Source organism: Grus americana, chromosome 3 (assembly GCF_028858705.1).
Source record: "Grus americana isolate bGruAme1 chromosome 3, bGruAme1.mat, whole genome shotgun sequence".
NCBI lineage: Eukaryota > Metazoa > Chordata > Aves > Gruiformes > Gruidae > Grus > Grus americana.
In genome coordinates this window covers 104,585,105-104,599,535 of record NC_072854.1, presented here as the reverse complement: position 1 = coordinate 104,599,535, position 14,431 = coordinate 104,585,105, and the positions used below count along the sequence as shown (strand labels likewise).

At 37.6% G+C, this 14,431-nt stretch overlaps 1 protein-coding gene across 2 annotated transcripts; it reads left to right on the top strand.

Moving 5' to 3' along the window:
- The first annotated feature begins 29 nt into the window (after window positions 1-29).
- BPNT1 (3'(2'), 5'-bisphosphate nucleotidase 1) lies at window positions 30-13,053 on the top strand. 2 transcript variants are annotated; one of them, XM_054820166.1, is made up of 9 exons: window positions 30-158; window positions 3,649-3,773; window positions 7,027-7,131; window positions 7,357-7,464; window positions 7,958-8,006; window positions 9,009-9,100; window positions 10,096-10,293; window positions 11,158-11,263; window positions 12,488-13,053. In XM_054820166.1, exons 2-9 carry the CDS (start codon window positions 3,657-3,659, stop codon window positions 12,634-12,636), a joined length of 924 nt encoding a protein of 307 aa, XP_054676141.1. In that variant the 5' UTR covers window positions 30-158; window positions 3,649-3,656; the 3' UTR covers window positions 12,637-13,053. The 2 variants fall into 2 exon arrangements, with proteins under 2 accessions (XP_054676141.1, XP_054676140.1); XM_054820165.1 differs by having other exon boundaries at window positions 93-430.
- Window positions 13,054-14,431: the final 1,378 nt, after the last annotated feature.

The window sequence follows — 14,431 nt, the reverse complement described above, 5'->3', positions numbered from 1 at the left end:
CAACGCGTTTTCCTCCCCGCAGGAGAGACGTTTTCTGACAGGCAGGACGGGGGAGCGCTTCAGCCCTCCCCGGAGCCGGAAGGATTTGGGGCGTTTCGGGGTTATTTAGTAAAGGCGATGGCGCCCGCCTGACGCGCTCGGGGCGAGTTCTTCCTGAAGTAAGCCGGCACGGGGGCGGGCACCGCCTGCAGGGGCGGTCTGGCGGGTCCATCGGCGGGCAGGGAGGTCCCGGCTGCTGCTGCGGAACCTGACCGGCGGGGCTTGGACTTCGGTTCGGTTACTTCATCGTTTGGCAAGGGGACCGACAGGAAGGGCTGCTGGCGAGCTCAGACCGCCCCGCGCGCTGCTGGTGAACGGTGACGGGCGGAGAGAGAGGGGGAGAGAGAGAACCCCGGTGGCCTGAGGAGCGCAAGGGACGCGGCCGGAGACGGTGAGTTCGCCGCGGGAGGCGCAGAGCGCACTTTTCCTGTCAGCTACAGCCGCCCCGCTGCGCGTTACGCAATGCTCAGCTACAAACGCGTGAAGAGAGCACTGGTCAGTAACGCTGCCGGGTCTGGACCGCGAGTCCTAATTACAAGAGAACCAGGAACAGGCTTCTTTTTCTTTTAAATATAAACTCGAAAGGCCTCAAAGCACTTGGGTGAAAGGAGGTAGCGCTGCCCTTTCCCACTGGAAGGCTGTAGGTGACCCAGGCATTCCCCCTCCGAGTCCTAGCCCACTTCTGCTGGGCAAACCCTGTTCCCTTACGCTATGCAGAATGAAAAGTCTGTCTTTTACTCTGTGCGAGCCAAAGTTTATTGTAAAGAAGTAGGGAGCTCTTGTCACTTGGGCTTTGAAGAGCGCAGAGGAAGAAGTCACAGTTTAGCATTTACAGGTAAAGGCGTGCTGTGTGTGATGTCCGTTTTCTCCTCTCATCAGGTGGAGTTATAAATTTGAAAAAATGGATGTTTGCAGAAAAGACACAGAGATAGCAACATCAACAAAGCTTTCACACTTGTTTTGATAAATTAATTGTAGCCATCCTGTAGTATTTAAACATTTCAAAGTTAAAATGTGTAACAAGAACTGAAGAACTCATTCACTTTAGCAGGTATCAAAAGCAGGGTGATTTGTCAAGTTGAGACCACTCAACAATTTGGTTGCTAGGCTAGGAGAAAGGATGGATGGTCTTTGGAGGACAAGGTATGTTTTGAAAGTAATATGCAAATTTAATTTGAAGGATAGTTGCTGTGCAATCTTCGTAAACTGTACAGTTCTGTAAGAGTCAAACTTGTTTGTCCAAGGCAAGCAATCTATTCTTGAGTGTGCTGTGGAAGTATACATTAGACATAGCCCTCATCAGAAACAATGTGCCATAAACTTATAAACTAGTTCGTTTAGATATGAGAAACTAGCACACACACTAACCTAACCAAAAAGGTCCAACACACCAGAAAATGTGGCACACAGGAGATGCAGCTCTGTAAAAATTTAAGGCACCTTTTCAGTAATAACATACTTTACACTTCATTAGTTAATTACTTTGTATTGGGGAGGAGGGGGTCTTGAACCTCCCATTTCAGTTTCACTTAATAAATATTGTTTTACATAAAAATATTTTAAGGTTTGCTTAGAGATTTCAAGTATAGGCTCACTACAGAGAGAAAGTATACATGTTTGCCTTAACGTCCATGAAAAATGTGCTCAAGAAACACCTTGGGTCAAGCTTCAAGAATATAAGATACTATTTCTGTATTGTTTTCTGAGGTTTTTGAAACATTAAATGCCAACATTAAATAAATCAACCCTTTAAAACAATCAAGTTTTAACCTCATTTTACAAAGCAGGATCAAATGTGCGGTAAAAGGTCAAATGAAGAATGAGAAGCTGAGCATAAAAGCTTAATTTTCTTCTTCTGAGCTCAATTCTTTAAGCCAAACTTCCCATCTAATATGCTAATTTTTTTTACTCTCAGAAGTACTCATATTCTAGATATTTTCAGTATGGAATGAACTACATTCAATTTTCCTTCCTGTTAACTTGTTTCACATGATTGAACATACTTAAAATAGTATCTGTCTTCCCATGTTTTATGGCACATATTTGCTCAACAACTTTCAATTGTTTGAGAGCTGCTTTTTGCCACCGGTAGCATTTCCAAAATTTCCCCTGTGACCATTGTTACCAGTCCAAGGTAGCCCACATGTGCGCTTTGGGTATGGACCTCGGCTATTTTACAGGACTCCAGGGCACTTTGCTCTCACCCATGAGTAGTAAATAATAATTAACAGTAGCAACTGTGCTTTTTGAATGTATTTACACAATCACTCTACTCTCTTAGCTTCAGAGATGTTCTGACTTTAGAGATAACCATACAGTGTTTCTAAAATGCTGAAAAAGTTCTTAAACCAGCTAAATTTGGGATTTTGATATCTCTAACATTGCTGTTTGCCTTTGCTCTAAAGAGATGTGAACTTGAGGTCACATCAATATCATCTACAGTAGCTAGCCTTATCACCTCATTATGTTTTATTTTACAGAGTAGATTTCTTAAGGAAGAAAGGAAAGGTATCGTATAACAAGCTATTGCCACTTACGCAATACTTGCTGCAATTGCTGCAAATACTGATTATGAGGAAAGCCTAATATGTCGCCTTCTATGTGGTGATTAATGAGCTCCTCTTTTTCTAGCTCTATGCTCAAGTGTTTACTTGGAAATATATCATACACGTGAGCCCAACCCAAAAAGCTTGTAATCCACACAGATAGAAAAAAACCAGACAGTAAAACATAAAAAGTAATTAGCACTACATTTTAAAGAATACAGCGTGGTTATCGATACTTTTTTTTCCTGAGGTAGAGAAAAGCTGGGAGGAATGGATGATTGCTAGCCTTTTGCACAAGCGATAGTTATTCTTCTATTTGGGAACTGAAGGGATAGCAAATTGCACTGATGTGTGCTGGGGAACAGATGTAGAAGACAATACCATAGGAAGAATGACAGGACATGCAGTGTTGAGGGGAAGAAGGAAGATATAATAGACTTCCTTAAAGAAATCAAGAGAAGTTAAAGAAATATAGAAAGGATGGTAAAATTTAGATGAACAAACTTTTGTATACAAGTGCAGTGTTTGCAGTATCTGCATATCATTAGCCTACTTTGTGTCCACAATTAGACCATCTACAAAAGCCTATATTTACTTACTATTTTTATTTAAGTTGCTCTTGTCATCCTGTCTGGTAGCCTTATACTTGAGTCTGGGCACAAACCAACTCTCTAGGTTCAGTTCTGAAAAAAAAAATTACATTCAAAATGTATAAAAAATGAGAACTGTGAATAAACCACACTTTTTCTTAACTTTTATGATAAAAGTTTTTGCTGTTGCTGTTCTTATTTAATGCCAATTTTTATTTTAGTGAGGAGAACTAGATTCACTGTCAGAGAGACCATGGATATTTGAAAAATCTTGTTTAAAATAGTTTTATATCCCTGTATTAATCGTATTTTTTAAAAGGTCAAAGCTCACTTCATTACTACTCACTGGCAGTAACCCACAGTTTCTCCTTCCTACTCAGCTTGAATTGTATCTGTTTAGAATGTTATGTAAAATATTTTCCTTCTTGTCTTGAAGAGAGAAATGTACAAGTTTGCTTTTTGTTTCTTTTCAGCATTCAGTATGGCTTCTCCAGCTCTACTCATGCGTGTGGTCGCCTCTGCATATTCTGTTGCGGAAAAAGCTGCAACAATTGTTAGAAATGTAATGTCTGCAGGAGATCTGGGGATAGTGGAGAAGGTATTTTACTTTATTACAATTTAATTTCTCTTATTAATGCTGAGTAGATACAGGTCAAAGTCCTATTCTTGAAGATCAGCAACTGGGGAAGGAAATACAGTCCTCACCTCTCTGATACAAGAAATATTGCTTAATAAAGCATTAAAAGAGGTCTGGAGAAGTGTCTTTTGACCAGTATTTCTCAAGAATGTTCAGACACTTAAAAGAAACACACCATAATTTTGTCCTGATTCCTCTCCCTCACAAAATACAAGCTTTGGAGAGCACATCAGAATTCATAATAACAAATCTTTCCCATTAATTCCATACCTATGGTCAAAAATCTGTAGCACAGCTTAAAGTACTGTGCCCTTGATGAATTTTGGATTAGGATAAATCAGTGCTTAGTTTCTTAAAACAAAAAAGAACCTTAGATTTTATTGTATATCAGAGTTTTCAAAAGAAATTTGGAGCTTCAAATTTAATTCTAAATAGAAAAGAGAAATGAAATTACAATCATCTGTATGAAGTTCTTAATTTGCTGTAAGTTAGTAAGCTGTACTGATGAGCCAGGATCTTTGTTTTGACTACAGTACCAGAATTGGTAGAATTAACTTCAAAAGTAAGTACAGGTATGTCACAATATTATGGACTGCATTAAGTATCTACATTTTTGGTCTTTACATTGAAGTAATTGCTGGTATTTACATTTTTCTGATTGTAAGCACTTTCAGCCAGTTGTGAAGAAAAGCACGATTCTTTGACTTTTATTGTCAGTTCAGACAGTAGATGCAAAAATAACATTTCTTTTTTTCCCCCTATTTGGTCAGTTACATTCCCCACTAAGAAAACATTTGCAAGTTTTTCTTATTCTCTTTTTTTTCCTAAGTAATTAAAATAAGGTGTATGGGGGAGAATTAAAAAAAAACTGGAGAGTAACGATCTGTGTTTTCAGAAGTACTTAGATGCATAGCAGAATTCTCAGACACATGTAAGTAGAATATACTCTCCCACGTAACCTGCTTTTAGGTTCTTGTAAAAACTAATGCAGCTGTATTACAGGACAGCCTAAAAATACTTGCATCCAGAGGTATAAAGGAAGCACTGTCTGCACTTTGTTTGATTAACCAGTTAATGTTAAATGCATAAAACAAGTTTCATTAAGCTTATTTTTAAGGGTCCAGCAAAGTTAAGGTAATTTTAACTAAAAATGAATGCTGGCTTTTATCTGTTTAATTCAGTTTCACGTTAAAAAAAAATGCATGTGTGTGAATATTATTTCTCAGTAAATCAGAAATGCATTGCTCAATCATTTTCTAATATAATAAAACCAGCAAATGAACACATTTTAAGCTCTGTAACCGATTAAGTAAATAATTATAAATACAGTATAACAAAAATGATTAAAAGTAAGAAGTGATATTGGTTCTAAATAAGACTGGTTATATGTACTTTTTTTTACATGAATACTACAAACACACAAAATTAGATTGCAAACAATGACCAACAGAAGAGGTTCCTGCTTGAGGGACTAGCAATCTCAGAATTCTTGCAAGCTTCTTGTCAAAGGTGGCTGGTAAAGAAAGAGGAAGAATGCCAAGAGAGAGAACCCGTATGTGCCTCTGCTTTACAGTCTGAAGGGAAAAGATGCAGAAGAACAGAAAAGTGTTGCTTCTAATCATCCATCCTCCTTCTGCAGTCAGCAAACTTCAAGACCAATTCCAACTGGCTGTATTGAAAGCTTTAGAAAAGCTACTACGACAATGCTCCTTTTCCTTCAACACACTGACATCCCATCCATTTATCTAGATGAGGAAAACCAGCTCAAGGACAGTTGAATTTTTAGCTAGCTCCTCTCCTGATGTCCGGAGTTTTCTTTCCCCCAGTCAACTCTAAACTCTCCATTTATATTGCATCTCCCTGTAGCACTTTTACTTTCCCCCACCCTGTCACCCCCAAGTGGTAGGTAGACATTTTGTCCAGCCATTCTTACATTATTGATGAGTGTTTTGAAGAACTACTTTATGCTGTTTTATTAGATTGGTGTCCTGGAACAAAGGACATTCTCTGCAATAACTTGATCTTTCCAAGTCTAAACTCAGTGCCAAATTCAACCAAATTTATTAGGGGATGAGAGGGAAAATTCAAAGAAAAAAGAAAAATATCAAGTTTCATAAAAATAGGCAATTGGATAAGGGACAGACTAGGTTTTGAGCATGCAAAAATTAACCCATCACATGATTCTAAATGGAATATTCCATTCCTATGGCTCATTCCTGTAGTTGGATAAAACAATTTTCATGTTGTCACCAAATAAGATACAAGCAGAATTGTTTGATTCAACTAAGATGCAAATCCTTGGATGAATTTCTTAATTCCTGTGCTAACAGAAGTATTTCTTACCAGGATTCTGTCTCCAGACCTAAAGGGCTCCTCCATTCAATACATACATGAAGATTAAGGCGAGAAAGTATTGATAAATTACCCACTTCCAATATAGAGCAGGTTATTCATGTTTAGGAAGAAATTACTCTTGGCAACAGACCAGTGTTTGGCTACACTGCATCTTTTGGGAAGGCTTTCAGGCATTGTTTCATGTCATCTTGAGACACCAGATCAGCTGTTTCCTCTCTAGTATTTCCTGCTGGAAAAAATGTATGGGTGCTACTGTCCAGTTCAATTGCATTGGTTAGCTTCTGGCCCTCCGTGGTCTTTCTCTCCTAGAATAAGGAATTGCTCACTATGTAGAAGTTTATACATCATAATAATTTTTTTTTTAAACAAGCTAGATTAATTGGACTTTTAAATCACCTTTTACTAACATCTTCCCTATATTTCTTCTCTTTCCTAATTTGCAATGTGTCTCCAGTGAGCCTTAAAATATTTTTTCCTGTTAACATCTTAATTTTTGCTTTTCCCTCTTCTTGTACTATATCTAGGTTCATACTTGATTAATTTATTCTGTACATACTGTAGTATTTGCACAAATACATATTCAGTACCATTGCACCAGTGCATGACAAGAACCCAGTATGTAAATATTGTTCTAATATCACACCAGCCTATCTTAGATCTGGGGTGCACAGGGAAACTCTGCTTCTTTCAGTTTTATCCTGCCTCTCTGAAGATCACTTACTAGGTTGATGATTTATCAAATTAGACTTCTTTTTCATTACAAGGTAGATATTCAGAGTGACATAGGGGCTATTGTACTGGGTTTTTTTGTTGTTGCTGATGTTTAGAAATACACAAATTCCTGTCCATCCTTTGACAGACTGGAGCCAATGACTTGCAGACCAAAGCTGACCGACTGGTACAAATGAGCATTTGTGCTTCCCTTGCACGGAAATTTCCCAAGGTGACAATCATAGGAGAAGAAGTAAGTACCTAATTTATTTCATACTAACAATTTAACTTGCTGTGGAATTTGCTTTCACAAGTTTTAGGAAATCTGGTTTAAACCAAAAATAAATTATTTTCATCCCATTTCATCTTTCTATTGCATTAGTTTTGTCAAGTAAGCTGCAAGCAAATCCACAGTTCTAAGGCAAATCAAGGTGAGTTCAACACCTTTCGCTAATAATTTTGAGAATCCTTTTGTTAGGAACTGTCCACTGATGAGGTAACTGAGGAATTAATTGAAGATGGTCACTGTGAAGAAATACTGAAGAAAACTTGTCCTGCTCAGTACACAGGAATTAAAGAGGAAGAGGTAATGTGATAATGCTACACATATGTCTTCATATTTTACTTACTGATTTTAGCTAAGAATGTATTAAGGTTATTTCAATGTTGCCAATTTTTCTTTTTGGTCTGAAATGTAGTCATGAGGATCACACCTCTAGAGCTGGAAATGCTGCATATCCCTGTGTGCAATAATAAAAAATGGAAATTTGCTTCTTACAACTTGTGATTCAGATTTACTTGGAAGGAATCTACTCTGGACATAAGAAAGTAATGTCATTTCCATGTTCAGTTTAAGCCTTCATACCTCTAAGATATTTGCTGAGAAGTTCCAGTCAGTTTTTAAGCTTTTTTGTGTAAAATAGTATTGTAGGCTCCAGTCATACCATAATGTTAAAAATTTTGATCTCTCTTTTTCCTTACTGCCATAAGGAAATAAAAGCACTAAAGTAAAACATATACTTTGCATGCTAATTTACATGATTTGTATTTGTTAATTTTCCTTTTTTTTATTTTTAAAGCTTGTAATATGGGTTGATCCCTTGGATGGAACCAAGGAGTACACGGAAGGTTGGCTTCTGTTAATTCTGCTGATTCAAAAAATTATAGCAATGTAATAGAATAGCATGTACACGTAAATAGTTTTATGATAGAAGTTACATACAATATTGTTTCATAAGGCTGATGATGTTTCTGTACTTTTTGAGTTCTGTCAAATATTTTAATCATTCCATTCTAACCAGTATTAAATATTCCTGATGGGCTACTGACTGCCCACCAGTTTTTATCATTTCAGGGAGCAAAGGGCTGCCTTTGCTGGTAGGTTGTCTTAAGTTTTCATTCAAACTTACAATTTCACATACGCTTTGAACTGAGGGACTAATTCTCCCATTCACACAGGAATATGCTCAATTACATTCAGTTCTCCATACAACCCAAATACCACAGCTGTATTTGTAGCCCTTTCAAAATAAAACACCATCTTCCCCTAAATAATAATTTTTCAGTGATGGGAAGAAACTGTTTTCAGTAAAGCCTATTTTGTGTCCATAGAAATAGACCCTAAAATATGGCGGGGGGGGAAGGGGTGAAAAACCTCCAAAAACAACATGCTGAAACCTCATTTTAGCCTTCTGCTGCATCTTTTAGTTGATTAATATAAAATCTTTTAGGCAGATTTTCTTTTTTTCCCTTTTCAGGGAAGGAGTTGTACAACTGTCAACAAATTGCTAGTTCTTAATACCATTAAAGAATTCACACCACAATTACAGAAGAATGTCGTCATATACTGCTATTTAGTTGTATCTTTAAACTTCTTATGTGTTAATTATAACATAGTTCTATTAAAAGAATTCTGAGGCATTTTTCTTTTTGGCAGACCTCAAGGCTAAATGACTAAAAAAATTACATCAACCAACCTATTACCCCTGAAAATCCTGATTGGTATTTGCATTTTTAAGATACCACCCTGCATATCAATTTGTGGACTTTTATTGAAGGGTTGGGGTTTTTTATATATATATATGCTTTATCTTTTCCAAGCATAAGTACATTCATATTATTTCTGTACAGGTCTCCTTGACCACGTAACGGTTCTTATTGGAATTGCTTATGGAGGCAAAGCAATAGCAGGAGTTATTAACCAGCCATACTACAACTATGAGGTATTAAATGCATTGATTTGTTTAAAAGCATTAGGTGATTTCTAACTGTCATTTCTAAGCCATTTCTAGTTAGCATACTTTCAAGTGAAAAGCAGCGTGTAGTGGAGTTAATGTTGTAATATAAGGTGGTGGTGTTTTTATTAAATATCGACAATTTTGAATGTTGTTTTACAGGAACTGAATCTCAGGGACCTACTAACAGCCATACTGAATACTGAGGCTTGTGTAATACACTAATACAGTGCATATTACATATGTACTGTATATATTACCACAGTACATAAAGTACATATTGTAAAACAAGTACGAATTGGTATTTTTGCAGTCTTTGCTAGAAATTCTTTAGTAAATCCATGCATTAGGTGCATTTGTGATGTGCAGTAACTGCCATAGATCTGCAGCCCTAAATAAACCAAGCGTACCTGTCACTGACAGCTGTGTTAGAGTTCATCACGCCAGGTTTCAGGTGTAAGTCTGGGATGGCCAACCTACAGGCATTTACACATCCTTGGAGATTATTTCAGTATCATCTGTGAGGCGAGGGAAAGCTCATGATGCAGTCTAATTAACTAAACTTACCAGAAGTTAAAGAAAAAGCTCTTGAGTTGACATAATGCATATGAGCTGATTCTATAGGTGATATGTATGACAAAACATTTCAAATGACAAGATACTTTCAGCTACAGATTTTGCATGAAGTACAGAAATATACAAGTATTAATTTGTCAGTCATTGGAGGCAGGATGTAATGCACCACCACAGTGTCACAGATAAGAAAAGGATAAATGGTGTCATTGCCTTAGAGGGAAAGAGAACCAATTTCTCACTCTGGGCTCTGGAGTAGTTCTTTTTAAGTGTCATTGTTTAAATGTATAACCCAGTATTAATATTGTACTCTCTGATATACAATGTCTCTGGGAACTCCTTTCCGTTTGTGCTTTAAATGCTGATCACTATGATGAACCATCACCCGGACCCGTGTACCTTTTTCATAGGCAGGAGCTGGTGCTGAGTTGGGCAGGACAATCTGGGGAGTCCTGGGCATTGGTGCCTTTGGATTTCAGCTCATGGAAGCACCTGCTGGGAAACACATCATCGTCACCACCCGTTCTCACAGCAGTACCCTGGTAAATGACTGCATCAGTGCCTTGAACCCAGATAGCGTCATCAGAGTTGGAGGAGCAGGAAACAAGGTATGAAAACTCCAAATCTTTTGGTTTTACTGGAGGTAGTACTTTTTGAAAAAGAAAAAGAATTTTTAAAGAAATAATTTGCTTACTTGCATGAATATACAGGAGACTTCCTCCTCCTTCCCCAGCACAACTTCTCTTCTTAGCGTTCAGTGTGCTGCTGTGAGGTAGAAAGAATTTGGTACAGCTACATCTATAACAGTGGCCGTGCTGGTCGTGGCTGAGGTCCATCTTCCCCAGTATTCTCTTTCTAGGAGAGAAAATAAAAGTTGTAAGACCGGAATGACTAAATAAGAATTCAATTTAATCACAATTACTGGACATTTCCTCCTGTTCATGTCAATACCGTTTTTGTTCCAACTATCTAGCAGCACACATGAAAGGATAAAAAGAAATAAAAAAATAGAAGCACACAGTGATATTTCCTTTGTAAAATTTCTCTGCATACAGGGAATACTCATTTGCTGCAGTTTTGAAAGCTTAGTTTTGTCATGGTTGTCAAAAAAACAGACCCTCTAATCTCTTTTCTCCAACATGTGCAAGGCCCAAAATGGCACCAAAACAACATGGAGATAGTTTCCACTTTATTTTCTTAGTACTTGCACAAGATGCGAATTGTTGTTTCTGAAACTAAAAGTAGAGATTTTCATCCTATAGACTGTATTTATAACAAACAAAAATAGATCATGCAGAATGGTAATACTTAATATAATTTCTTGTAATATTGGAAAGGAAATGCCTGGTGTTACTTTTCTGACTGTGAGTACATAGAATAAACTCATCTAATGCCTGTTTCCTGGTGTTATTTTTACCCGTTTCTAAATGCCTAGATTCTTTGTAATGATTGTCACTCACTATTCATAACAGATCATTCAACTTATAGAAGGCAAAGCATCTGCTTATGTATTTGCCAGTCCTGGGTGCAAGAAATGGGATACATGTGCACCTGAAGCTATTCTACATGCTGTGGGAGGTAAGTTAATAGCATTCAAAATTCTAAGATAAGTGAAACTGCATCAATTTAAAGTTATTTATATTTTGCATAGGAAAAAAAGGAATTTCAAAACATATCTTTGGAAAGAAAAATGACAGTATGTATCTATTTTTAAATAGTCATGATTCACTAGGAGCTTTGAGCCCTTTGAAATCAACAGTAACTCCAAAGGGGCAGCAAATTATGCTCTGGAAAGCGTGATATGATCTGGTTTTGCCCTGGACTAATATAGTTAATAACTGTCAAATAATTCAAAAAGCCAAATGCCAAAATTTTGGTTATATTAATTTTAATATTTTCAAAACAACTGGCTTTTTCTCTGTTAGCTACTATTTCATGGTAAAACCACACTGTCCTACTAACTGGATATAGTAGTTTATTCTTAGTAACATATTATATAATATGTGGACATTAAATTCTTTAAAGCAACAAAAATAGGCCAAATCATGCAGTTGTTCCTCAGATGTACAAACTCCAAAATTGAGCATTCATGTAATTCAGTAAAATCAGTGGTCTCCAGCCAACATAAGCCACTTCACCTTTCTAGGGGGTAAGGGAAGTTATGAAAAGTCTCACTGACGAGAATTTAAGTATTATAATTATACTTTCTCTGCAGTTCACATTGATAGACCTTTTACCACCATGTGCTAAAATTGTAGGTTTTGATCTCCTAAAATCTGTCAAGCAAGGATAACAGGCTTCATAATGACATTATTTAACTCCTCTGCAGGCTTTAGTGTTGATAACTGGGATAGCTTTAAACAGGTTAGCTCAGGCACAAAAAAGCAACCAATCTGGGGCAGCACAGTGCTGTATTTAGCCTCCTTGTTATGTGGTTAAATTAGCTTGCATAAAGGTCTGTGTTGCTCTTGTTAAGTCATTTCTGGAAACTCATTTAAAACCAGCTAGGATATTTCTGTATTACGTTAGAGTTTGTTGTACAGATTTACCCTGGCTTTTACTTGAACAAGAGATGTTGTTTTCCTTTTCCTGAAACACAAGGAATTTAAGTATTGCTGAAAGAAAATAAAGCCATTAGTTATTTGATTTCAGTCAATAAAAAAACCTGTTGCACTTAAACTTGGAGCAAAGATATTTCACAACTGAAGACAGGCATGTGTACCCCATCACTTGTACTGATAAAATAGATTATCTCTCTCCAACTCCTGTTTGCTTGAATATTATTTTTTTTTTTCTTTTCAGGCAAGATCACTGATATCCATGGAAATTCATTTCAGTATAACAAGGAAGTGAAACACATGAATTCAGCTGGGGTCCTTGCCACTTTGAGAAATTATGACTATTATGCCAGTCGTATTCCTAACTCTGTTAAACAATCACTTGTGCCTTAAAGCAGTAAAGCACCTTCACTTGGCCTGGAAGGCTGAGAAAATGAGCTTGAAGAAAGAAGATAACTGAGCTTGAAATTTTGTTTTATAGAATCTGAACTGAGTTCTTATATTAAGGTGTTCAATAATTTCAAAATTACATACAGAATCTCTAGGTATATGTTGGATCAGATTGTTTTGCTGTTTAGCAGACAACACCAAAACAGTCACATTTCTTCAATAGTTTTCCATATTCTTTGGGAGTATTCATTCTTCATGTGATATGACTGTGGCTAATCATAACACTACAGTCCAAAAATCACCTCAATATTCAGGGCACAAAATCATGTTAAATCATTTACCTGATCTTGTTCAATGTTTTTTGTTGTATGTTGTCAACAACGGCTTATTGTGTTAAATACAAATGGACTAAGAATTTGCTTGGATGGATTAGCCCATTTATTATAAAGTTGACAGTTCTGATTCTTGGAAGTGAATATTTGAATTTTTCGATCTGCACTCAGTTTTGGGATGGCCAGGATTGCTATCTGTGGTGAGTTGGGTTGTCTGAGTTTTGCAGGAGCCAGGACACAGTCTAGCTGTGCCTCTCACATCTCAGATCAGGGTTCTTGGATCATTGGATCCACTGAGGACTGGTGAAGAGTTAATACAGCAGGGTTCAGGACACCTCAGTTGAGGAGAACCCAAGGAAACTGCAAAAGGGGGAGGAGTTCCCAGCACCTCTCTGATGATTTAAAATGCCTCTGTCAGGGTCTATGCCACCTCAGTCTTGTACAGCTTTGGGCATCCTAGGTCACTTTGACAACAGAAATACTGGAACTTGAAAATTTTCATGTCCAAATTTTGAGAGAAACAAAGTCCAGGTGCCTTTCTAACAGCCCCAAGAATTGAGGAACCTGACACTACCACTTCCTCCTCCTGTGGACCATAGGCATGTAAATAACATATGACTAGCTAAAATTGGCAACCTGAGCCAAAATGGATTAAGTCTCTTCAAGCTGAATTTAGGGTTCTGGAGTATCTTGAACCAGTGGGGCCCCTACGTACTTTGCTCTCTCCAGATTTTGTGACCCAAGTCCCTCACTCAAATTAAGGAGTCTTAGGGCCTCCCTTTCCCTAACAATGTGACACATACTGAGGCACACCTTGAAGGGATGCCAGTTTCAATGGACAACAGAGAGTTGGGCTTTTCTTCCTGTTCTCTGTGTGGATAGGAGAGTGGAATACATCAGGTTCTCAGGCTTGGGGTGTCAGGGAGGGTTCCTGAACTTGGCTGCTTGCTTGCATATCGACTGAATGCCTATGCTCTCCCAACATGACTTTCCCCCCGCCCCGTAGCCTCTGCTGACGCTATGAATGGTAAAGTAGCCTGCAAGTTGCCCTGCACCCATTCTCACTTCCTCCCTGCCCACAAGATTTAAGTCCTGTGAATAACTACACTCTTGATCCACTCAAACCATCTTTAAGCTAGCACCGAACTTCAAAATACCAAAAGCTATGTTTTCCATACAGTAGAAAATTTCAAAATTCAGTTTTCAACAGTGTGTTCAAGTTATATTCATTTCTTTCTCTTTTCATCATACAAGGTATTTAACAACTCTGATTTACTTAAGAGTCCTTAGATTAGATCATTTCCTCACAGTAGGGTAACAGCAATATGACTTCACTGGCTTAAAGCTGGCTCTATTTCCAGCAAGCAGGAACATGTTGACACCAAAAGATATGAACAAGGCAATTCCTGCTAAAGTGTTGCCAGTCTCTCCATGTGCACACATGGACAAGGATCTAAGGAAGCTCC